At 43.6% G+C, this 26870-nt stretch overlaps 1 protein-coding gene across 3 annotated transcripts; it reads right to left on the reverse strand.

The window, feature by feature from the left end:
* Positions 1-5150: 5150 nt before the first annotated feature.
* Positions 5151-26577, reverse strand: LOC128114909 (glutathione S-transferase alpha-5). 3 transcript variants are annotated; one of them, XM_052745349.1, is made up of 7 exons: positions 26406-26577; positions 18396-18503; positions 10196-10247; positions 8992-9124; positions 7873-8014; positions 6796-6927; positions 5151-5522 (listed from the first exon to the last, which is right to left on the reverse strand). In XM_052745349.1, exons 2-7 carry the CDS (start codon positions 18480-18482, stop codon positions 5403-5405), a joined length of 666 nt encoding a protein of 221 aa, XP_052601309.1. In that variant the 5' UTR covers positions 18483-18503; positions 26406-26577; the 3' UTR covers positions 5151-5402. The 3 variants fall into 3 exon arrangements, with proteins under 3 accessions (XP_052601309.1, XP_052601308.1, XP_052601310.1); XM_052745348.1 differs by lacking the exon at positions 26406-26577 and having other exon boundaries at positions 18396-18618; XM_052745350.1 differs by lacking the exons at positions 6796-6927; positions 26406-26577 and having other exon boundaries at positions 18396-18626.
* Between the last annotated feature and the right edge of the window lie 293 nt (positions 26578-26870).

The following is a 26870-nucleotide window of genomic DNA, read 5'->3' on the forward strand; positions in this document are numbered from 1 at the left end:
CACCCATGCCGCCATGTGGCAGATGAGGAGTGGGGCTCTGTTTCCCTTGCTCACGTTTTTGGGCTGACTCACCTGTACTCTCCTCAACAGGGTCAGCTCCGCTGTGCTGCCCAGACAAAGTGCAGGGCTCACTTAGCTGGTCAAAGTGTCAGCTCCCTTGCTGTCTGGAGGCAGGAGGGACAAGGGGGAAAGGGCATCTTTACCTCGTCCCTGTCCCTACCACCTCAGCATAGACGAGCGAGGCGGTACCAGATATGCCCCTCTCACACTTTCAGGGCTGGCTCTCCTGCCCCCATTTACAGGGTCAGCTCTACTTTGCTGCCCCTGCCCAGATGAGGCTTGTGGCCTATTCTCCTGAGTGTTGCAGCTGGTGAGGAGTGGGGTCAGGTCCCCCACCTGCTGCTGGTGCAGAGGGGTGAGGGGAGGAAGGCATCTTTCCCTCACTCATGTCAATACATGGGATATGAGAGGGGCGCTACCTGCTCTCCCATTCCCACACCCTCAGGGCCATCTTGCCCATGCCCCTGTGCACAGGGTCAGCTCTATTGTGCGGCCTCTGTCCCAAATGCTGCAGCCAGTGGGGGGAGGGGCCAACTCTGTAGAGCCCTGTTCTCTCAGCTTTTGTTGATATCAGGGGCCAGGGACATCAACAGAGACCACCGCTGCTGTGTCAAGCCATGAACCCAGTTGTGGGTCCCAGCAGCAGCCCAGACCCAGACATCACCTTGGCCCTGGGTGGCAAATCAGGCCACTCACCTCAGCCTGCTCCCTTCCTCTCTTGCCTCTTCAGATATGTCTCTGTCCACAGGATATGAAACATTCTGTCTGCCTGCCTCTCTCTCTCTCTCTCTCTCTCTCTCTCTCTCTCTCTCTCTCTCTCTCTCTCTCTCTCTCTCCAATACCATACCTCTGCTCACTGTAATAGTGCCCATCTGACTGGTCCTGCAAGGTGGGCCCATATTTTCTCCGCAGAGCCCAGGGTGGACAGCCCCAGGCCTGTGTGTGGGTCTCCTTGTCCCACTCAGTTCACAATGATGTTGGGCGGGGCCATGTTTCCTCTTCAAAAAGAGATCATTATACTGCCCAACCAATAGGCACCATAAAGTGGGCTCCTGGTTGGTGCACTTGGCTGAGTTCCACCCACCCTGGATACATGGCGTGGCTCCTTTCACATTCTTCCACCCTCTCCCCTTAATGCTTGGTTGTGGTCTGGCAAGTGGCCTCTGCTGTGGAGAAGCAGTAAGAAATACTATTGACTTGTGTGAATTTTCTCAATTTGCAAGGGTCGGGAATGGATTTCCTTTAGCCTTCTTTAGAACAACACTCAGTTCTCTGTGGAGATGAAGGAACTGTTGGGTTCCTGACAATATAGGTGGTGGGGGGGGGGCAATGGAGGGGATAATTTCAGTAAATTGTTTGTGTGAGCCACCCAGTCACCCAGTCACTTATTCAAGGCAGTGAGCTTGGTGCTGTGTGCAGGTCAGCAATGGACTCCACTGTGGCTTTGCCCTCAGTGAGCTTGACTGGCCAAGAAAAGAGATTCAGACAGGCAACCCACCATAACAGTTTATGCCAAATTAAAAGAATTTATGCCTAAGAGTCTGGTGATATATTATTGCTTGTAATCTAAGAAATAAAAGCTTCCTGAGATCAGAGGACAGAGCTAGCCACAGAGTTAGCCATAGAGATCAGGCAGTGGTGGCACACACCTTTAATCCTAGCACTTGGGAGGCAGAGGCAGATATCTGTCTGGATCTCCGTGAGTTCAAGGCCATACCGTACTACACAAGATTAATCCAGTCTAAAAGAGAAACAGCCAGGCAGTGGTGGCACACACCTCTAACTCCAGCACTTGGGATCACACACCTTTAATCCCAGCACTAGGAAGGTTGAGACAAGAAGTGATATGGCCCGGCAGAGAAAGGAATGTAAGGAGGGAGAAGGCAGAAACTCAGGTCTTCCCAGGCTCTTGGAGGCTGAGGAGTTGGTGAGTTAAGAGGTGGCTAGCTCTGCTTCTCTGATCTTTCAACTTTCAGGTGCTCCCAGTTTATGCCCTACCTTCCTGGTGTTCCCCTACCACACCTAGGAAACATTTGGTAGACTTGAAGTCAGATTGTAAGGCTTGCTTATTTAACCCTTCACTGGCCTTGGGACAGGAGCCACACACTCCCTTTGCGGGGCTGCTGAGTGCAGGGTGGTATTTCTGACCAGGTGCTCTTTTCACAGCCCATTTGTTTCAGTTTTAAGATCTGTCCTTATTATTTGTTAATTATGTGTGTCTCTGTGTGGGTTTGTGCACATGAGTGTACTTGCCCTCGGAGTTCAAAGGAGGTCATCAGATCCCCTGGACCTAGAGTTACAGGCAGTTGTGAGCTGGCCAACATGGCTGCTGGAAACAGAGCTCAGGTTCCTTGCCAAGCAATCCCCAGCCTCCCTCTACTCTTTGCGTTTCATTTATTTGCAAACATGCCTTGCGTTCCAGCTCCAGAAGCCTTTGCACATGTTCATTCACCTGCCTGGAACACTTGCTCATGCACTTATTTCCTGCTTTCCCAAGATCCCAGCGGGGACCTTCCCTCCCCTGGACATCCTCCCTTAGGCTCCAGTGTCCATCAGATGCCTGTCCTCCCGGGGTTCTCCACCGTCTGCTTCTCCCTGTTCTGTTGTACAGTAGACGAGCCTGTGTCCACAACCCTTCTGAAACTGCTTCCTACTGCCTTGCACGAAGATAATGCTCAATAAATACTTGTTGAGAAGAAGGGAATTTAAGTATGCTTTATTGAATTCCATATGACAGATTTACTCTCTGTCAGTTGGTCTCTTGGTGTACTGAAACAGTAATGTGTAGTGCAAATTCTAATTGGTCTTAATAATAAAAAAAAAAAAACCCGGAGTCAGATATTGGGGTAAATGCTGAAAGATCTGAGAAGTAAAGAAGCAGCCACCCTTACCTTTTACTTCTACAACTCCTCAGACCAAAAAGGGGCTGAGTTCCTGTCTCTGCCTGTCTTATATTCCTCTCTGCATCCAGCCATATCGCTTCCTGTCTCCTGTCTATACAGACGTCCAGACCTCTATGGTTAACTAATGGCTGGCTTCACCTTCTTACCTTCAGACAAGCTTTATTTGTTCACAGCACAAACAAAATATCACCACAGAAATGGCCTTAAAAAGAGGAGTAACAATGAAATAATATTATTACTACACAGCTAATACTTGTTTTAAAATGTACTTTTATGTTTAGTTGACACACATAGTGATTATACATAATTATGTGATAGACTGTGGCATTTCAATATCATGTATTTAATGTTTAATCGACAGATTAGGATATTGGCGTAGCCATTACCTCAGACATTTATTATTTCTTTATGCAGGGACCGTCCATAATCCTAATACTAGCTGTTGAGGAATCTGGTTTTTGCCAACCACAGCTATCCCATTGCGCTGAAGGACATTAGACATTGTTCCTCCTTTACAGGGACACTCTGTACCCCTTAGCCTCTCCTTCCCCTCACAATTTCCAGGCACTGGTAACTCTTCTTTGGCTTCCATGTGTAAGTGAGAACACATGGGATTTGTCTCTCTGTGCTTAGAGCAATTAATGTTCATTGAGTGCTCAGTGTGTGCCAGCTACTCTTCTGGAATTTTAGTTCATTTTTACAGTAACCATGTGAGCTAGAAGTTTCTAGTTTCCTTTTGTGAAAATGGAGAAATGGAATAATTACAGGACAGTTGAGGAATGCACTTGATTTTATTTATACAACTAGTAAGCCGTGGTATCAGCTTAAATCCAAGGTCTATGGTATAACATGATTTATCCCTTTGTAGTAACAAGTGGGACTTACTCTGAGATGCCCATAGGGCAGAAGAGTATCAGTCACCAGGTGGATGATCCACTGTGGTCACAAGGTATGGGGCCATTCAGGAGAAGAATCCACGATGGAGAACTGAAGAGCATCCTTCCCACTGCCTATTCACCTTGTTCAGACCAATAACTCAGTTCTCAGGGATGGAATTGCTTGGTTTCCAGCAGCGAGACTTCCCTGATTCTGAAATCTTAGCTGTGTGTGGTTTGGACGTTGCTTGCCCTCTCTGTGCTCCTGTTTTCACATCTGGGAAACACTTACAATGATGGCACTTCCCTGCAAAATTTCCCAGTGATTGACTGGGGTGGGATAGAATCACGTGCTGGTGACTCAGAATTGTCTTTCTCATCACCCCATGACGGTTTCTTCTTAAACTTTTTCCATTTTTTATTTGTTTAGCTTTTAAATTTTATTTTAGTTAGTTCTTTACTCCCCATCCACACACATGGTGGTCTCATTGTGCAGCGCTGGGTGGCCTGGAACTCACGGCGTAGTCCAGCCTAGCTTCAAACTCACATCAGTCCTGCCTGGGATTTAAGGCATATGTCACTACGGCCCAGCCAGTCCCTTCTGTTTGTGTGTGTGTGTGAGTGTGTGTGTGTGTGTGTGTGTGTGAGAGAGAGAGAGAGAGAGAGAGAGAGAGAGAGAGAGAGAGAGAGAGATTCCTCTTTATAGGACATCAGATTATGGCAGCCCCAATTCAGTATGATCTCAACATGACTGGCCACCAAGATGTGCAAGGAAGGGCTCTACGAAGGGTCCTTCCTCAAAGCCTTCAGAGGGAACCTGGTGCATGTCAGACTTAGATTTCAGACACCTCCCCTAGGACTATGGGAGAATAGGTTTATATTATTAAGGCACGGAGTTTGTGGTACATTGTTATAAAAGCCTTGGGAATGGGACACACAGAACATCCAATTTTGTATTAGGAATGCCTAAGGTATATTAATTTTATAACAATAAATTAAGAGCTTCTCGGGCTGGGTAAATGATTGTATTTATCCTATTCATCATTCATGCAGCCCCAGGAGGAATGAATGCTCTATGTTTAACATAAATATACTGGTTGAGTACTTGAATAAGCAAAAGGTTAATTAGTTGAAGGAAACAGTTCTTCACAGTGTGAGTGTACTCATGCACATGTGTATTTGGGGAGAAAGAGCACGATCCATCAGGAAAGATTATGTTTGCATGAGCCAGAGCTTGACATGAAGGTTTCCACTTACCTCTGTTGAACAAGCTACAACAGCTATTTCATGACAATATTTAAACACTCTAGAGTCTAAGAAGTTTGTTCTGTTTTATTGAAATTCAAGGGAATATCCCAGGAAGTGATCATGATTTCAATGTTGACTACAACCAAATAGCATCCCACAAATCCACATAGGTCATGACTACTTGAATTAATGCACAAACCTTAGAAAACTTGTAAGTCTTACACTAAACAGGATCAAAATTTAATCAAAACACTTCATTGTTGCAAAGCTTTAGAAGGTTGGTCTTGTGGCTGCTGTTCATCCATATCTGCCTGACTTAACTGAAAATCTTCTTTGCTGATTCTACGCATTTCTCATCATCAAAAGGCTTCCTCTGGCTGCCAGGCTGGAGAAACTTCTTCACAGTGGGAAGTTTGCTGACTCTGGTTCTCAGTGCCTGCAACAAACAAACCAGAGCCTCAGAGAGCAGCTGGAGAAATCGCTATTGCTTGTGCAGCCCTGCAGCCCTGCCAGGCAAAAACCCAACCAATCCCCTCCATCAGCAGCAGGGTGGAGGCTGGACACAGATACCCAGAGAGAATGAAGTTGAGAGGGAAAAAATGGAGCTTTCCCCCGGTATATCTTAAAGATTCATTCTGTTCAAGTTGTTCCCATCTTCTTCTCTGGACTTTAGTCCTGCAGACTCATCATTTCTCTAGAATTTAAGGATGAACAGTTTGTTTCTCAGATGTTGATATGCAGACACATCCAAACAGATAAAATGAAGATCTGGGACAATGGAGTCAGAAATAGTGGTAGAAAATAGACAAGGAAACCTCGGTCCGGTCACAACCAACCTTCACACTGGGAAAGACAAGTGGGAATTGCGGGGTCTGGCAGTATAGCCCAGTGGTACAGCACGGCCTGGTGTATGCAAGGGTTAGTCACTAGCACCACACAAAACAAAGACAAATCATAGGATCAGGAGGGTTGAGGAATGGCTCAGTGGGCAAAGTGCCGGCTATGCAAACATGAGGGTGTGAGTTAGGATCCCCCAAACCCACATAAAGGCAGATACAACAGCATGTGTCTTTGCCGCAGTGCTGTGGTGCAGAGGGTGGAGAAGACGGCCCTGAAATTCACTGGTCAGCCAGCCTAGCTGAATAGATGAGCTTCGGGCTCAGTGACAGACTCCACTCAAAGAGAGGATGGAGAGTGATCCAGGAAGGCATCCTGTGTATACCTCTGGCTTCCATATGCATAAGTACATTTGTACACACACAGATGAACACATGCATGCAACACACACACACAGAGTGGGAGTTACTGGATTGGGGAAATATTTTTGTGAAGGAGGCCACTGTAGAGAGAAATACAATGGTTAATAACGGAGAAGAAGCTTGAAAAGACCTCTCCAGATATGTTCAGTGTGGAAGGACAAGGCTACAGCAGTGATAAAGAGAATCTCATCAAAATCAGCATCAAATCCAAGGTGGAACAGGGTATGGGGTGCAGTAAGCAAGGCCTTGTACTCTTTCCACTGTACAAGACAAAATAGCCTTGTTGAGAAAGTGTATGTCTCAGACCTAGGGTCTAAAATCTCACTTTGTCGGTATAGCTGGGGGCAAGGGGTAGTTATGAAAGCAGGAAGAAACTAGAAGTTGGGTTAAAATATTGGACCCCACGAGGTAAGATATGGGCTGCCCCTCAGAGAGCTTGGAATAGAGCACCTTCAGCAGAGGGAAGTTGGCCATAATGGTGGGGTCCAGCTCTTCCACGTGGTAGAGAAGTTCAACCAGGGCAATATCAGCCCTGCTCAGCCTGTTGCCAACCAGATAATCTTGTCCATGGCTCTTCAACACCTGAGGGGTTCAAGATGTTAGTCAGATCTTGAAGACAACAGCCGTCACACTGGGGCCCCTTGACTTTTTCTGAGGCTCTCAAATCAAATTTCCCCTCTGCTGCCTTTTCAGGTGTGTACGGGACCCCACATCTTGCTCTCTGCCCTGACTCACAATAAAGTCAAGAAGCAGATCTCTGCCCATCATTTTGTCATCTGTCCTTCACTGCTTTCATACATGTGTGACACTCCCAGCTCCAGCCACACTATTTCCTCCTGACCCCATCCCCCACTAAAGGGGTGAAGAGCTGACCTTGAGGGTGCTGCCTCACTCTACTCTGTAGCCTCTTAATGGGAAGTGGCTTCACCTGTGTGAAGACATCCTTCACACTGAGTAGACTGCTTCAGTGGCTATATCTCCCCACCCTGGTTCTGCTATATGCTATAATCCACCCCCTCACCCGCCCCGCCCCCCGTTCTGCCAAATTAACAATAGTGAAGTCCATTCTGGAAGTGAAGACCAACAACTCAAGAACACTTAGGCCCTTTTCTTCCTGACTCTGTTGTTACTGAGGAGCTGTGTCTCCCCCAAATCAAGATGATAAGAACCCCGGCTCACAGGTTTACACTCTTAGTAAATAGGATGCTTGAGGGGGAATTCTATCCTACAAGTTAAGGGCTCATGAATGACTCCTGCTCCCAACAAGGGGATCCCAGACAGCTCCTATGCCCCACCTGCCATTGAAGACACAGAACATACATGAACCAAGGAGTAAGTCTGGCTAGAAACCAATGTGCAATGTCTTGATTTATACCTCATAGCATCCAGCACAATGGGAAGTGAGTGTCTGATGTTTAACCCACACAGTGCTTGGCATTTTTGTTGCAGCAATGTTAGCTGCTCAGATACCCCCTGAGGACTAATAGGCATTATGAGTGCTCCAAAGGTCAAACAGCGTGCACTCACCTTCTCATAGGCAGGGAAGTAACGGTTCCTTGCTTTGTCCTTGATTGTGGTAAGAGCTGCATCCTTCTCCCCAGGAGGCATATGGGGGTAATAGAGAACCATTATCTCCAGATCTGCCACACCTTCCACATACATGTCGATGCTGAAAAACAGACAAGCTTTCTGCCAAGGCCCTTTGCCTCAGATTTTATAGTTGAAAAATGTAAAAGGCAGTGGTCAAATAGTTCGCGTCAGATGGGTGGAGCTAGTAATAATAAAATAATAATCTTATTTTTGCTTGCAGATTAGCAATCTTTTCGAATACACACACACACACAATCTCTCTATAGCTCTGGTTGGTCTGCATATTTACTATGTTGACAGGCTGATCTTGAACTCACAGAGATTCATCCTGCCTTCATCATGGAGTGCTGGGATTAAAAGCAAACACCACCTCCTCCAGTAGTAACATTCTCTTTTGAATGACCTAAAGGGCTAGCAACCTATGTTCCCCTCTTCGTCCATTCTTCTGTTAGCATTTGGTTAACATTCATTTTTTTTTAATTTTTGAACATTATAACTAACACATCTATGAACATTCCTGTACAATTATTTCCAAGGATGTATTTTCATTTATCTTCTGTATCATGTGGACTAGTAATGGTAATGGAACTAGTAATGGAACGGCTGGGTTATTGGTGACTTGACTTTTTGAGAAAAACCCCATTGTTCCACAGAAGAGTTATTTGAATAGGGTGGTTCTATCAGGAGAGAGAAAACCTCATGATCAGTCTTGACACCCCCAAACAGCCTCTATTTCCCACAAAAAGCTTCATGCAACCCTGGTGTCTCTGTACCAGACTCTATGAGCCACAATCAGCCTGACTGATGTAGATTTACATGGTAACCTAGGGTCACGGCTGCAATTGTCAGAACTGGAAGATCAGCTCTTTGGGACCTTCTCTTTACTGAGAGTCAAAGCTGTCCACCTCTTTTCCCTTTTCCAAAGCTATTGGCTAAATGCTGCTTCTGAAGCCCAAGCAAAGGGAAACTGGGCTCCCGTATCTCCTACTCTACATTGTTCTGTCCACTCAAGATAGGGCCTAAACCTTTCCCATAATGAGAGAAACGATACCATACATGGCTCTCTCCTTCATGTCCTTCCCATAGAGGTTGTATTTGGAGGCGATGTAGTTGAGAATGGCTTTGGTCTGCACCAGCTTCATTCCATCAATCTCCACCATGGGCACTTGATCGAACATCAAACTACCATCTATTGGATGAAGCAAATGAAAAGGAGAATAATGGGCTTGTTGAAGCAAATAAAAGGATGTCTATGGGCTTATATTCTCTCTCTCTCTCTCTCTCTCTCTCTCTCTCTCTCTCTCTCTCTCTCTCTCATCATATATATATATATGTATGTATGTATGTATGTATGTATGTATGTATGTATGTATGTATATATGGTCAGCCATACTCAAAGCAAAAAGTATTGGATGAATTGACTGAAATTTTAAAAACTACTAATTACATGGTAACTTTGTAATGAAATAGCATCAAATTTATTTTGTTTTCTTCATCTTTTGTGTCTTCTAAATTTACCCTATTATTTTATTGATAACTTATTTCATAACCATAATACTAATTCTATATTTGTTGCATATTATGTGATGGAGTGTTTATTACATGTTCGTGTATGTTTTAGGAAGAAGGTGAGGGAGGTATAAGCCAGCACTCAGCTGGTACCATTAAAAAAAAAAAAGAGAGGGTCTCAAAGTCTCTGTCTGTTCATGACATCAAGGCAAGATCACGAACCTGCTTCTGTGTGGGTTTCCTGTGTGTTTTTCACTAACAGCACGGGTCAGTATGTGCTGAGTAGGTCCAGAGACCCTCACCCATGGTTGCAGACTCTCCCCCTTTTCTCTCTCGTCCTCCCTCATAGTATTCCACACAATCAACACAACCTTCCTGTTAATCCTATAATGCAGCATCACTAGGGAATTGGTTTGTAAAACCTGACAGAACTCAAGGTAAGTGGCTGACATATTTGCTGCTGGCATCTAGTGAATTGTATGTGGATGGAAGGTTGTGTGGGAACCCAAGCTAACTGCAGCAAGCATGGGAAGCAAAGACAGGACATTCACGAGGCTTTGTGGATGATTTCAGCAAATACAGAGGGTTTCTGCCCTTTTAACTGAGCTATTCACCAGATCTGCTTACAGAGACCCATGACTGACAATCTACCACCCTTTCATCAGTGAATACTACACTTACATAGGTAATGTCTAATGTTTAAAGCTTCCACTAGAAACCCTCTCAGGAACATTTAGATCTTTGTTCTTACCGTTTCTTAACATTGCCAAGTCATCCCGAGTTTTCAGATATTTTTCTTCGAACTAGAATACAGAAAGAATAAACAAGTCTTTATTAATTAATTTCATTGCATTCCAGGCTTTTTACTTTGATGATTCCTATTTGTAGATGAGAGAAGAAAGGACTTTTTTGTTTTGTTTTTAGTTGGTACATAGATGCGATAATCATGGCTTGTGGAAATTTATGGCAGATCTTTTAAGAAAGGAGCTGTGGTCATAGCACATCACTTCTCCATCTTGTAGTTGATGCCATCTGTTCCAGGACTGTTCCTATGTTGCTGATTAAGTCCTGAGTTGCAGGATTGCCAGTAAAAGGAGAATGCTGACTGACCATTGCTTCTGTCTGTCATTTATAATATTTCGGTTTATTCCCAAAGAGATCAGAAGGAACATCGTGTGTCTCCAGCATGGAATATGGCACAGGCCAGGGCCTAGCGTTTGCCGGTCACAGTGCTTCTCTCTTCAGGAGCCCTGTTGTGGATGATGCAGATCCATTTTTCCCACACTACTTTATTCTTGCCAGTAAAATTACCTCTCCTGGAGAATGGGCACACAATTATATAGAATTCCCAATTTAAGAAGTAATTAATGTCTTTACACTATTTTCTTGTCACTAAAACCTTTGCGTTCCGAGATGGCTTTGTGAGTTGGGTATGACCTTTAGAGTGTATTAAGTTCTTTACATTGGCCGTGTCGCTAAGTGTTCCTGTGTCTTGGTATCCTAATCCATAGAATGCATTTCCTTACACTGTCTGTTTTGGGTTGATCTCAGGACTAAATTACTAATACATGCAAGTGAAAATCACCTGTTGTATATTAAGTGTTCAGTAAACATAAAACATCAATAAGACATTAAACAGTGGGTGTGTGTACACAAAACACATCTCTCAACTCAGAGGGGATAAGAGATAGTTTATTTTGGATTTCAGTTTGAATGGCCACTGGCCTAAATACATGGATTTAGATTACACCAAGTTCAATTGTTCCAACATGGAATCAGTTTCATGACATTTTTATGGTAACAAAGCAAAGAGGTCACAAGTCAAGCCATTTTTCAAATAGTGTTGGAAACATTACAGAGGTAGATAAGAGTCAAGTGGTAGAATCTCAACCATAGGCCTCTGATGCTATTTGATAATATTTTCAGCCCTTCCATTGGTGGGAAACAGCTTCTATTAAGTTTATACATTTCTAGGAGTTTTTATGTGTTTATGGGCTGTTAATTTTGACACTGAGGTGGGCAAAGAATAGCTCTTTAGGGGGCTAAAGATTGTCCAAGATAAATAGGAATTAGCCTCTGGGTCTGTGACATACCAAACTCTCCACAATTTTAATCAGCCTCTGAAGACTTAGCTTCTTTGTAAGAATTCTGGTTCACATGTGGTTTTTGACAACATCCTTTCTGTTTTTAAATATAGTCTAAACTGGCCTCATATTGATGAAAAATGTATTTCATCCTAGACCCATATCCAATAATTTAAATTTATTTTCTTTTTTTTCCTGAGATAAGATATTGTGTTTGTAATGTCAGCTGGAAGCAGGGCCTTCTATCAGCTACAACTACAGGAGCCATGGATATTTAATAGAAATAAGAAAGTTAGTTTTTACATAATATGCAAGTTGCTTTTCAGGCAGAGTCCAGGCAAAAGTCCATGCAAAGAGTCATCAAGGCATGTGCCTCTTGTTGACATGCCTGTGGCCGTGTGTCCTGCTAGCTGTGAGATGGTACAGTCAATCACTTATCACGGGAAAGACTTCATTTGCTTATTTGTAAAGTTAGAGGAAGTGTATTCTTCTTTAAAATAATAGTGGAATGTTTTCCAAACACCCAGTACCTCACTTGCCCCACAGAAATCAAGTACCGTTACATGATATAGTGCTGTTATTTTCAGTAACTTTGCGAGTTTCCTGGAATTCCTCATTGTAAGAAGTCAGGACATCAGGGTTGTTTAGCGTGCTCCATGGATCAGTTTCTTGTGGATCTATATGATCACGTGGTATCATACCCAGGGACAATAAGGTGGGATGATAGCAATTTGCCAAACACCCACCCCGGGAAAAACATAAAGGATGGAGGGTGGTCACCCCAGGAGGGTGGGCAAGGTGGGATGGGACAGGCGTGTGATGCTGATGCTGAGGCTCCTGATGGATAGGGCTATAATGATCACCCTTTGAACAGAGGAGGCCTGAGCCAGAGGATCCAGGTGACTTGTTCTCAGCAGGCTCCTCAGTCATGCTGAGAGGCAGGAGAGGAAGCTGTACCACTGCCTCATGCTCTTCCTGCATGAACTCACTCTGCCCAGAAGCTCTGAACTCTTGACACACAAGGTCGCCATCTGGTTGCTTGGGAAAACTGACCACTCATTTATGTAAAGAACACAGTCTATGATGATTCTACAATTTTTTTTTCTTGTTTCTGCATTAAATTGAAACAGGATTAGGCCACACAATCCATATATTCACAGAGTGAAAGGGGACTAATCCGAGGCTTTGGTAAACATTTTGCTACAAAGCTGAGGAGGCCATGGAAGCCCAGCTGGAAGATGGGACCCCATATTGTAGCCTCCCTTTCTGACCACTGCCTCCCAGGGACTAGATCTCTTGGCAGTTTCCATGACTTCCTTTTCAGAAAACCTGTCACCCAGTTGTGGGCTCCCTCTGGCCTGAACTGAGAAGTTTTTGTCCTTGTGACAGTTCTAGAAAGCAGTGTTCAACTGAATCACAGAGATCCATACTGGATTCCTGCTCAGACAGTTGCAAAAATTGCCTTTTAACCCTGTATAAAAGTGGATTCCATGTCCCCTATACATATATGTGTGTGTATGTGTGTATAAATGTGTATATATATATATATATATATATAAAATCAATATACATAAATATATACTGAAATAGAGAATTCCTGAAATGAAGTTGTGTCTGGCTGTAAGTGAAAAACTCCTGGAAGGAGTCTGTGTCTTCAGAGGTTTGTGGACCAACTGGAATTTCAGTATTGTGGAGAGATTGGAATTTTACAGGTTCAAATATTAATTACTTTATCTTGGGCTAGTTTTAGCCTTGTGGAGCAGCCATTCCATGCCCCACTATTTATCTGAACTAACATCTCATGATAATAAGTAAAAACCTTTTAGAGATTTTTAACTTAGAACTAACATCTTGTGATAATAGGTAGAAACCTCTTAGAAGCTATTAACTCAGCAGGACACTAGCTTCCTCCAACCCGAGAGCTAAGAATGTCATCAGAGACACTCTTAGGCCTATAGAATAGCTCTCCTCATCTCCGTGTCCCTGCCTCTCTGGTGTACTGGCCTTGATTTGTGACCTTTTTTTTTTTTTTTTTTTAAAGATTTATTTATTTATTATGTATGCAGTGTTCTGTTTGCATGTATCCCTGCAGGCCAGAAGAGGGAGCCAGATCTCATTACAGATGGTTGTGAGCCACCATACGGGTGCTGGGAATTGAACTCAGGACCTCTGGAAGAACAGCCAGTGTTCTTAACCTCTGAGCCATCTCTCCAGCCCGATTTGTGACCTTTTTTTTGTTCTGTAAAACTATAAAAACCCTGTGGACCTGCTTTCATGTTGGAACATGGAATTTGAGGTAACCTAAATTGTGTTCCCTGGGGCCATGGTCACTCAAATAGCTCCAGAATAAACTGTCTCCATTCCCCTTTAAGATGAGAACTATGGCTTTTATGTTGGCAATGCAATGCCCCAAAGCCAGCACTGTGTCTGTCTGTTAAGGCCCTGTATCCCCAGGATCCGCCAAACAACCGGACTGCTCGAGATCACGTGAATGAACGTGTTTCATGGTTAACGGAAGGTTTGTACTGCGTCTCCTCCTCTGGAGCATGTATTTTCATGTAATTACATTTGTTTCCTTAGTGTGTATGCTTCAATCCTTTTATTGTTGCCATGTTGGATATGTATACACGTCAACAGAAAATCGTGATGTTCTTCTTTGTACCCCTCCCTTACTTTCAGCGATTATCAAAAAAAAAAGCAAAGGGCTTTCATCTACACCTCTTCTTTTGTGATCACTTGAAGGAAATCACAAATTTCATGTTCACTCACACCCTCTATAGCAATGTCTGAGTCAACAGCAAACTGTTAGTGCAAAGGTGGTCCCATAGGTTATAACAGAATTTCAGACTTATTACTGCACGGTGACTGCATAGATTAAAAAAGAGGCTGGAGGAGCAGAACTGTTGTGGGACATTTAGGAAGATTCACAGGAACATTCCTTTAAACGTGAAAACATGGACCTCAACATGGAACAATCTTTCATTTGCGGAGAGGAAAATCATGCTCCATTATCTGCTCTCAGGGATGTCAAGCAAAGTCATGACAGGGTGACATCTCTTCATATGAGCCTCAGGCAGATGCCTCAACAGCTGCTCCAGAAGGAGGCATCATCCTCATAGGAGACAACAATTCATGCAGGTCACTGTCCCAGGACTTTCCAGTGTGACACGATATGGAGGAAGAAGAGGATGATGACATTAGCGATCAGATCACCATTAGGCTGAGGCCAATGTGTGTGTTGTGTCTTACGTTTAAATAACACTTACCAAAAAAAAATGGAAAACATTAAAAATAGACAAAGTTTAGAAATATTTTATTTGGCTACACAATGTGTGCTCTTTCTGATTGTTAATGACAAAAGCAAAAAATGTTTAAAAACTGAAATTTGTGAAGTTGCATGTTTACATTAAGTTAAGGTTAATTTATTATTGATTTTTTTTTGTAATCTAGTGTTTCCTGAATGTAAAGCGTTTATGAACAATCTACTGTTGTTGGAAGTCAGTCAGCCTCTGCTACTGTAGCAAATCCCTGAGATAAGCAACATAAGAGAAGGAAAGTTTATCTCGGCTCAGGCTTTCAGAGGTTTCGGTCCTCGCTCAGTGGCCTTCATTGCTTTTGGGCCTGGCTAGAACATTCAGGCAAGACCACCTGCTGGAGCCAACCGTTCGTATGGCTGCTGTAAGCGAAGAGAGAGAAAGCGCCTGGAGTCCAAGTATGCCTCTTAAGAGCAGACATCCTAGGACCTAACTTCCTCCAACCAGGCCCCACCTCTTACAGGTCCCCCGGCTGCCCAACATAGCCACAGGTTGGGGACTGGAGTTCTCAGACCTTTGGAGGGCATTTCAGACCCACATGGTCTTAAACAGTGATGCCTTGGGCTTCCCTTCACTCACTCCTCAGTCCTTGACTCACAATTTCCATTCTAAGCACTATGCAGGGTGAGCGCTTTACACGATTATTTTTTTCTATGTTTACATTCATAAGTAATTATCATAGTGTTCTAATTCCTACAGCATTTAGTTCAGTAACATTCTGTACAAATTTGTGGCCTAAAAGCACTATGGTGTGCCATTTGGCCTAGGTACATTTTATATTTTACCCCTTATTTTCCTCCAACTGTAGAATGTTTAACTATGAACTGAACTGCCAAATGATACAACTAAAAGAGTATATGACTTTTAAAAATCTCTTTTGGGGGATGAAGATGGTTATTTGTGTCTTTGATTTACTTATTAATCTTTTAATTGTTTTTAAGCTAAGAGATGAAGCGGTTGCTTTAATTACATTTTCACACACACATATGTGCATGAGTGTGTATGTGCATGAGTGATTGTACTTGGTTCTCCTTCATCTCCCTTCCCCACTGCCTTGGCCTCATCTCCTCTGCCTTTGTTTCATCCTTTAATAGTTCAAATTGTTTCTCTTGAGCATAGGAACTGGGCTGGGAAAAATAGTTTATTTGGAAAAATGCTTGCTGTGTGTGCATGGTGACCTGAGTTGGATTCCCAGATCCTGTGTAAAATAGCTGAATGTGGTGGTGTGTCCTTGTAATCCCAGAGCTGAAGAAGTAGAGCCAGGGGCAAACCTGAGGCTCCCTGGCGAATCAACCTTGCCTATGTGGTGTGCGCCAGGGCAGTGGAGAGCCTGTCTAAAAAAAAAAAAAAAAAAAAAAGCTGATCCTGGAGAAATCATCACACTTGCACACTTGAGGCAATCCTCCAGCCTCCACACATGTGCCCACATGTAAGATGAATTGCTAAACAGTCTTATTAATTAAAAAAAAAAAACATGGAGCCAGATATTGGGGTAAAAACTGAGAGATCAGAGGGATAGAACAAGTCACAAAAGCTACAACCAACCTCACCTTACCAACTCCTCAGCCTCCAAAGAGAGCTACTTCCTGTATACTCATGCCTATATACCTTTCAGTGCTCTGCCATCTCACTTCCTCTTCCCGCTCAGTTTTATCACTTCCTGTCTGTCTGTATAGACCTCCAAACCTTTATGGTTAACTAGTGTTGGAATTAAAGGCATGTGCCACCATGCCTGGCTCTGTTCCCAGTGTGGCCTTGAACTCACAGAGATCCAGATGGATCTCTGCCTCCTGAATGCTAGATTAAAGGCGTGTCCTACCACTGTCTGATCTCTAGGTTTAATTTAGTGGCTGGCTTTTTCCTCCAATCCCCAGATAAGCTTTATTGGAGTGCACAAATAAAACATCACCCCACCCACATAACATATGCATCTGCACACACAGATCCACATACACAAATAATCAAAAACAAAACACAGAATCTGTGCTAAAAACAACTACAATGCATGAGCACACCAAGAACATTAAAGTAACTTTGCAACACCATAGGCAATGTTTATGTTTCTATTTTTTCTCTAAATGGCCTAAGTTTTCCATTTACATTTTTACTGATGGTTTAAATTGAAATAAAGTGTACAAGTTTTAATAAATTACTTACACTTATCTTAGTGGTTTTGAAGATTTATTTTATTCTCTCTCTGTGTGTCTGTGTATATGTGTGATGTGTAACTTGAACTCAAGTTCTCTGGAAGTGCAGCAAGTCAAGTGCTCATTAACTGCGGAGCCATTTCTCCAGCCCTTCTTTTAATGTTAATGATCGCTGTAATTTATCAAGATAGTAAATTAATAGTTGGCAGTTTTTATTGTAGGTCATTCAGTAAGACACTTTGACGGCTCCTGTGAGAAAAATGTTTGGTAAGTTCAATTTCACATTCAGTAGCTGGGCGGTGGTGGCGCACGCCTATAATCCCAGCACTTGGGAGGCAGAGGCAGGCGGATCTCTGTGAGTTCGAGGCCAGCCTGGTCTACAGAGCGAGATCCAGGACAGGTTCCAAAGCTACAGAGAAACCCTGTCTCGAAAAACCAAAAAAAAAAAAAAAAAAAAAAAAAAAGAAAGAAAGGAAGGAAGAAAGGAAGAAAGAAAGAAAAGAAAAGTAGGGGCTGGAGAGATGGCTCACAGGTGAGGCACACAGACTGTTCTTCAGAGGTCTTGAGTTCAATTCCCAATAACCACATGGTGGCTCTCAGCCATCTATCTGTATTGAGATCTGGTGCCCTCTTCTGGCCTGCAGGGATAGTTGCAGGCAGAGCACTGTATATGTAATAAATAAATCTTAAAAAAAAAAAAAAAAAAAAAAGCCAGGCGGTGGTGGCACATGCCTTTAAATCCAGCACTCAGGAGGCAGAAGCAGGTGATCTCAAGTGAGTTCAAGTCCAGTCTGGTCTAGAGAGCAAGTTCCAGGATAGCCAGGGCTACACAGAGGAATCTAGTGTTGAAAAGCCAAAAAAGAAAATGGACTGTGCATTGTGGCACATGGCTTTAATCCCAGCACTCAGAAGTGCTGAAAAAAGAAAAATTATCTTACAGTGAAGTTGTAGAAGTAACTAGGGTCTGTGTGGAGGGACCAACAAGATAAGAAGGAAGCAACTGAAATTGATTGGGGAAAACAGAATGGATTGTTTGATGCTTAGGACGGTACAGAGAAGTGAGTTAAAAGGTTGAGTCATTCAGCCAAATATGGTGTCGCACACTAGTAAGTGCAGTTCAGGAGGCAAAGAGGAGGACTCCCAAGAATCTATGGCCAGCCTGGGCAACGTAGTGAGTTCCAAGTCACTACATCATTTCTCCACACTATGCAATTGTATCAGCTGTTGTAGAGGAAAGAAAATGTCTATAATATTAGTAGTAAGCCAAATTATAAAACGACATACTGTAAGGTCTGTTTTTATAATATATTGTTTAAGAGTATGCACAGTAAAAATGGGAACTCTGTTGATCAAGAAAAAAAAATCAATTTCACGTTCAACTTAAAATGACTCAAGTCGAAACATACCTCCACTCCAGCTGCAGCCAAGAGCCACCGGATAGGCTCCATCCTGCCCCGGCCGTCGAAGTAGTGAAGGACTGGCTTCCCGGCCATGGCAGCAATCGCTTGGTTTTTCTAAACAGGAATGAAACACACCGGCTATTAAAAGTCCATCCTGTGAGGGTGTTTGGACAGCAGCCCTACACTGAAGAAGTGGCTGGCTTCCTTATGGCAGGGTTGGAGACATTTCAGGAATATGTTCCTTAGTCCAAAGGAACCACCCTCTGATTGCACAAACCAGATTAGCATCTCCATTGGTTAAAATGTGACTTAAAAAAACTGGTTCATCGGTCAGAGTGGAGGATAAAAATGTGTGGGACGTAATGGGAAAACAGAGTACCAGGAAACTACAGTTTACTGTAGACCTCTGATGGTCCTACCCACTACACCCCACTCTCTTTTTCTCTCTTCCCTTCCCCTCCTCTCAGCTGCCCCCTCCTCCCCGTCTTGGTGAAGGCCTAACCCAGGGCTTTGCATATGTTTGACAGGCTCTGTATCCCAGCCCAGATCTCTGGACACATTGCCTGTAATAGTCACATGACCATAGGAACTGGCTATGTCTCCATTTTCCTGTTAAGGAAACTGGCTATCAGGTAACGTTGAGGCACGGTTCACAACCTCGCCAAACCAGTGACAGACATGAATAATCAATCACAGAGAGGAGTGAAAACAAGAAGGATCTGTATCCTCCTGTAGGAAGGCTCATGACTGAGTGTCTCAAACCCAGAGGACATGGCCAGCAGCACGACCAGGGCAGCAGGCATTGTTCAGCCCTTGGGCTGTTAGGCACTGTTTGATCAAAAGCAGATGTCGGGCTTCAAAAGGTCTGGTGTACCAAACGGAGGGAGTGTGCTGAGAATAACTCAGCTGCCCTCTACAACAGTCATATTCTGCCCACGACATAGAATGCCAATTCCTTGCCTCTTTGAGATGCGATTTTTCTATCTTTGTGTCTGCATTTCTATGTGAAATCAAGGAAAAGAGGTTTTGCTGAGTTCATTTTACAGAACATACACCCAAGTGTCAGGTCCAAAAGAAACTCCATTTCCCCAAATTCTGGTGGTTAGCCAAAGCCAGCATTCCTGTGAAACCTGAAACAGGTTTTCTTGTACCAAAAGGAGCCATGTCCCTGGCAGGAGGCTCTCTGAGGCACCTAAAGGCATACCAAAGCACAAAGCACATGCTGGTCTCCAGGCTCCCTAGGTATCACAAGTACCTGTTGCACATTTCAAAGTCCAGGCTAGCATCCTGGCCCTTCTCACCTCCTCCCCTACCCAAAACTTCTCCAGCTCCTGGGCTTCCCGACGCCCCCCCCCCCCCCCCCCACTCCTTATAACTCTGCTATTTTGGCTATGCTCCCTCTTTTGCCTGTACTTTGTCTCCCTTCCCCCAGCCCAGCTCTGCTGAGCTCCACCTCCCTCCTTCTCCTCCCCACCCCCACCCCGCCTCTCTCTGCTCAGCTCCTGCTTCTCTTCTGGCCAGGTCTAGTGTGGTGCCCATATTCAAGCTACTACCTTCTCTCTGCTCTGAACTCTTTCCAATGTCTCTTGCTGTTCTCTCTCTCATATATAAAACAAAGACTGCCCTGTTAACCATGCCACGGAGCAGTCATATCGTCAGTTCATCTGGTGATGAAAAAACCAGGAATTGCAAAAATATACCCCTTTCCAAGGGGCTGGGCCTCTCCTAAGCCATTCAGACTGCTGGTCAGAACTCTCCTAAGCGGTGGATCATTTGTTTCTTCTGACTTTTGCTAAACCACCATATTCAAACTCGAGCTGCTTCTTCCCGGCACCTGCTCCCTCCCGGTAAATGTGGTCTCAGAGTTGCATGCTCTGTCTCTGTTCCTTCCTGGGGCCTATGACTCCTGCCTCCTTGTTCAGCTCACTCTTGGAGCATACTCTGGTTCTACAAAAGTTGAAGTTGGGCCAGGCAGCTTCTCTTGCCCTGCTGGGCACCCATCACATGGAAAGGGACACCTATCCTTTGTGGTTTGGAAAAATCGAGTTTCCTTTGGACCTGATGCCAAGCTAAGGGTTTTCCACATCTGCCATATTGGGTATTTTCATCAGTTCATCTATCTTCATTTTATCCTAATTTAAAAAAAAATCACCTAATGAGACTTATAAAATTTCTTTCCAGTGTACGGCTGTAGAGACAAAGGTTTCCAGAGGAGCCTGCCCAAGATGAAGCGCCGTTCCAGTATTCACTATTCTATTCGAAACCAAGGTCTAGGTTGTATAAGTTTAAAAATATGGTGGAAATCTCTACGTGGGTTGTGGAATCCACTTTTTTTAATGAAATAGAAAAGGATAGGAAGTATCACAGTGCAGAAAGGATTAAGGACATGGATGTGTTTTCAGTTCAGTGTGTGTACCTTGTATGTGTGGACATATGCATGTGTGTATGCTCACTCAGTCATTGTGAATGAATAAGAGATCCTGCTGAGTCCATTAATGAAATTTGATGCTCCCCATCTCAGGCTGCTTGGAGGTAGAAAACAGCAAAGAACCAGAAAATAAAATAGCAGTGGGTCCTGGGCTAGATGAGCCAGCAAGGTCATTAGAGTAAACTAAATACCCAGGAGTCACTGAGACCAGAGGCTCCAGCGCTGGACTTGGGGAAACTCCCTTCCCCCACAGACCCAAAGACTGTTATAAAACATTACATTTGGAAAGTTTTGATGTTGTGCATTTTGAAACAACCTCCTTGTCTTTACCAACAGATGTATTTTTTAAATTATGTGCACTTGGATTTAAAATAGCAAACTACTTTAAATAGCATCACTTAAGATGTAGAGCTCCTAAGCTCCAACCTTGACATTATAAAATCTGTTGGAAATGCAACCACTCCGTCCTTCTGACTGTTTAGAATGTGAGTATTGCATGTTCTTATTAGAGGGATAATTCAGCAGAATGAAAGGGAGAGTAAAGTTCACTTGGCTTCAGGTATTTGATTGTTGGGGACACAGAGCCAAGTGATTCAAATCTGCTCACTAATCCTATTATTATTGATAGAGGATCGAGTTCCACAGTATTTCATCATAATGTTCCTCACTCTAACGTTCTCCACTTTCCAAACAAGAGCCTTCCAAAGGTCAATTCATGGCCAGGACAAAGAGTATCTATCACACAGCCTCACAGAGTCCACAGAATGACAATGAGAGAGACTCAATGACTTGATGGGGGTCTCAACATGTTCAGGAGTCACAGTCAGTTCCCAGGAGTAACTGCCCTGTCTGCAACCACCTTGGGAACAGCTCATGGTGCTCACCTTACAGAGAGTTTCATCAAGTTCAGTGAGAAACACTACACTCCCACTCTCATAGCATTTGATTACTGATTTTCTCCTGGTGCATGTCAAGGCTTCTCCACTCCATCCTGGAGCACTCCCTGAGCTCCATGCTGCTCTCCTGAGGACCTACTGCCCATTTCCCAGAGTCCGTCAGCCTAAGCAAGGTTGAAAAGGAATGAGGGAGCCTCTATTCATGAATGCCCTTCTATGAGCAGCTTTTCTGGAACTCCAGAGAAAGAAAATTTCATAAAGGTTTTCAGTGCTTTACTTTGAAGACTTAAGGAACTCAGTGTGATGAGGACAACATAGCTCTATTTGTTCCATTAAGAAAACTGGCTTCTGCATGTGGTGATACATGACTGTAATCCTAGTATGTGGCATGCTGAGGCAGGAGGATAAAGAGTTTGAGGCTAGGTGGCATATATATATATATATATATATATATATATATATATATATATTTGTTTTGTCTCAAAATAGCAACAACAAAACAAAATACAAGGAAGCAAAAATAATAGGAAGAATAAAATACGTTTTAAAAAAAGGAATTCCTTTAAAAAAAAAAAGGAACAAATCTGTAGTGATTCTAGTAGTAAATAAGGGGAGTTACATCTCTGATGATTCATAACATCTGGCTAAGAGTGGTACATCCTTAAGAGGTAGAAGGAAGTCTTCCACATAAGTCCTTCCATTTAGAGACACATGGACTCAATAGATTACTAAATCTGAGTCTCAGTTTCTCTTCTGACTGTAGAGACCAGCCTACCATCAGGGGCCAAAGAGCAGCACAGAATCCACCCATATAACATACATAATAGAAACATAGTACAAGCACGTTCACCATTGCCTAGTTCCTGGGAGACGAGCATGTGTTGGAACATCAGCCACCCCATCTGGAGCAATTGCAATGCATCAGGATGATCGTTGTCTGATTTGGTCCTTTCCCTGTAAGGTTTTACAGGAATTCATGGGCCTCCTGCAAAGCTGGCAGAGCAGCCTGTGCTCAATAGCAACTTCACATCATCTGTCTCTAGGGGCCTCCACCTATGATCCTGATTCAGACAGATAAGCAGGTGAGAACCATAGGAGAAGACAAGTCAGCTAAGACAATGGGGATGCTATCCCTTTCACACTGGGATTGTGTTACTACTTGCCAGAAAGAACAGATTTTGGAAGTCTGAGATGTCTGCCTTCTTCCCTTCAAATCAGGACCACATCTCACACAAACATTACTATGCAGCATCTTGCCAGCCTGCTCCTCTATAACATCTATTCAATATCCTTTTCCACAGATTTATTTCCCGTGAACTGTTAGAGCTGGTTATTTTGACACCTGGACTTTCAGCCCCTTTCCCCCCAGTGGTAACATTTGTTCCATGGCATTGTTGACTTCCACATTCTAACAACCTGTGCATTCTAGCTAACTGCCAAATGCTCCAGTGTTTGTCCTTTCCATTCATACTTCTCAAGTGTTAGCCCTTGAAAAGTCAGCTCCTTGACTCAGCCAGAGCTTAGGCTGCTTCCCCAGTGCTGAGGCTGGGGACTCATTGGACTGTCACAGCCTGATGGTAGGAGATATACATATGAAACACTGTACACTTTTGGGTTGTTGAGGTCATGAATCCCTCTCAGCATACTAAAACAAAGAGGGAAGTCCTTCACAGGAAGGGTAAGCCAGTCAAAATGGGCAGTGTTATGTAGCTATTTCCTCTGACTCAAAAATATAGTCTTATGAAGGAACTAAGCTTATGAGTCTAAGGAAGCTAAGGAAACCTAAGAGGCTCAGGAAGATCATAAAAGCTACAAGATTCACAAGGCCCCTCCCCAAGGTGATAAAAGTAGTGAACAATTGCTTGGAAAGGATTGTCCACTGGACCTTCCTACAACCCAGGCAGGAAACTGTAGGAGGCAGATTTGAGTCATTATCTATGCCTTTGATTCGACATGCTCCTGTAATTAATCTCAGTAAAGTCCTTAGTCCCCAAAATTAGATGTGGATGAAATAGTTGCCTTCATTTGTCAATGGTACCCTATCTGGGATGAGTAGATACTTTTTCATGTCTCCCCAGGAAAGGTCATACAACTGACAATGGTGCTGAGTTTGGGGAACTCTGTCTGCCCTGCCATTCCTCTCCTGTGCCCGAGATGCCTGAATCCTACAGAGAGGATGTCACTGGTGATTTACTTAATTACAGCAAAGACTAGATGACAATCTACTACTCCTAACATAGAAAATGACTTGTTTCTACAGCAGTAAATCTCAGTCTGGATTTTCCTAGCCTACATAGTTTTAGGACATTGTTGCTGGCAGTGGAAGATGTGGCTCAAGGCTGCCAGCTGTAGCAGCTGGAGTTTTACTCAGAGACTCTGCTCACTGGAAGCTGAAATACTTGGACTCATGCCCCAGAGAAGAATTTCAGGGTATGTCAGCAGAAAGCAATGTTGGAGTTCATGAAGAAAAGGCCTGCCTTCCACTCAAGGCTCAGGGACCTTCGATGTGTGCAGGTCCAGTAGAAGAGAAGGTAGAAAGAGCCTACAAGCTGGCAAATGGGGAGGGGTGCTGTGAAGTGCAGTCCTCCTGCATGACACGGCTGTTGCCTACTTGAACCCATTGCCACCATAGTTATCTGCACAAAATCAATCCAGTTAAAACTTCCAGTGTGAGAGAGAAGAGCTTCCCCGTGCTCCACCCCTGCTTGAAGAGCTATTGGGGGCTGACAGCTGCTGAGGCGGAGGAGTCACTTCACTGGTAGGTTGATCATGACCCAGTGGATGATCCCACATCCTTGTGCATTTGGGCAAAACTAACTGGACTCAGTGGGTAGCAAAGCCAGAGGATGGCAGGAAGTTGGGAGGGGTGATGTGTCTGAGAGGAGAAACAGAAGGATCTGGAAGGATGGAGGGAGAGAGGGAATAGGAATTGGATATAGCCAAGATATCTTGTACATATAATGAAAGAATGAAAATAAAATAGACTGGAAAATCACTGCCTAAAAATGGTTTTAGTATAGATTTAATTAGAGAGAGGGAAGGAAAGGGAGAGGGAGGAGGAGGAGGGGAGAGGAAAGGAGGGAGGAGAGAGAGAGGAAGGGAGGGTACAGGGTGGAGGAGGGCTATTTGGAACAAGGAAGGAGACTAGCAGAAGAGGGGGCAAGAGAGGGTAGCAGGGATAAATATGGTCCAAGTACAATTATATACTTGATTGCAAGTGTCTGGATGAACTCAGTGTTTCTCAATATTTCTGAAAAAAAAAAAAGAGAATAGTTGTGTAAACCCAAATATGTATATGGAGAGAGAGAGAGAGATGTCTTACCAATAGCAATCCACACATAGTTGTGTTAAATTTGTAGTTGTAACTGTCTAAACAATTAAAAGGTTAGGCAACATGTTTACTCTTATCCAAAGAGTTTCCCTCAATAAATAGATTGTATGTAGTTTATAAGGCATATTGCATTGATTTGTAGACTGATAAGATGGAATACAAGTGAAAAGGGGCAAATAATGAATACATATGTTTGGACTCCAGACATAATTCATGATCATAATCAAAATCTCAGCCAGCAGAGATGAGGAGTTCATTTTTCTTCCTTATCTCTTTAATTCTCCTTGTCCTTATGTCTTGCCTCCACATCACAACTGACAATCACACTTTGGTTTCCTCTATAAAGAAAGCAACTCTAGTATAAGAGTAGGGTAAAAGATCTGAGTCCATTTCTTGGTGAAAAAACTTACCCAAACCCACCCATCCCTGAACACAAAAACCCACCCATCCCTGAGCACGAAAACCCACCAATCACTGAGCATGAAAACCCACCAGTCCCTGAGCACAAAAACCCACCCATCCCTGAGCACAAAAACCCACCCATCCCTGAACATAAAAATCCACCCATCCCTGAGCATGAAAACCCACCCATCCCTGAGCACAAAAACCCACCAATCCCTGGGTTTGCTCCAAGCTCAGGACTTGAAATCTCACTAATCCTCACCCTGGAAATCTCCACCCTGGAAATTCTTCCTCCAAAGAACTCTATATAAGCCTGTGTCCTGCTCTCTCTTCTGCTGCTTCTCATCCTCTTGTGTCAATAAATCTCTTGTGTGAGGTTTGTTGTGTTGTGTGACTTAGTGGTATTTATTGGCTCCTGACTGCCAGGATGCCTTTCCCATCTGAGCTGTATGTAACACTTCCATGGCAGAACCTCCCCCACTCAGAGCTGCAATGGGTGACACCTTTCTCCATCAAAGCTGCAGCATCTCCATTTAGAAGCTTTTCCCTTCAGAATTATAACACTTTCCTAGTGGAAGCCTTTCCCCTCAGAGCTGTAATACTTACAATAAGTACCATGCTTCTCTTCCCTGGACACAAGGCCAGGTTTTCTGGGCTGTTACCACCTCTCTTTCCTCCTTAGGAAGTTAATTTGCCTCTTACCATTAAATACATGCCTCAACTTTCTAAATCCTTCGTTTTACCTCTCTATAACAATGTATCCATCAGAAATGGAATCAACAATTCTTAGACTGTCCTGAAGCATGCCAAGTCCTAATAATGTGAGAATAAAACAGATGTTTTCTTGTGCTGAAGTATTTTCTAGGTACCAAAGGAGGGTGTGTGTGTGTGTGTGTGTGTGTGTGTGTGTGTGTGTGTGTGTGTGTGTGTTAGGGAAATTGATTTGATTTAGTACTTACCGTCTTAGAAAGCTGTTCCCTCTAAAGAGCTCCACAACATGTAAGAGTTTCTGTTTCACAAGCTATTTGTTAATTTGAATAAGCCCTTCCCAGTCAAGGGCAGATAATCCAATAAGAGAAAAGCTGCTCCCACATTGCCCAAAGGCTAAAAGGTTCTATAAGAGATTAGAGGAAAATGCAAAGTCATGCCTGAGTTGCTAAACAGTTTGTTTAATGTGTTTCCTCTTCAATGCTGCCAGTGGAAACCTTGAAGAACAGAATTCAGACAGATTTAACTCTCTGTGTGTCAGTGAGGATGGACTTTCACAAGAAACTCCCTGTGAGGTTTCCATGAGTGGCAGGCAAGGGCTAAAACAAGCAGGAAATCTCTGTTTAGCTAAGCTGGGAGATGCTGTAAAGAGCCAGCTATTGGCACTAGGGAGTATTGCTGTTGAATGGGCCACCAGGTAAGGCACAGAGCAAACA

Source organism: Peromyscus californicus, unplaced genomic scaffold (assembly GCF_007827085.1).
Source record: "Peromyscus californicus insignis strain IS unplaced genomic scaffold, ASM782708v3 Scaffold_19__1_contigs__length_69161282, whole genome shotgun sequence".
NCBI lineage: Eukaryota > Metazoa > Chordata > Mammalia > Rodentia > Cricetidae > Peromyscus > Peromyscus californicus.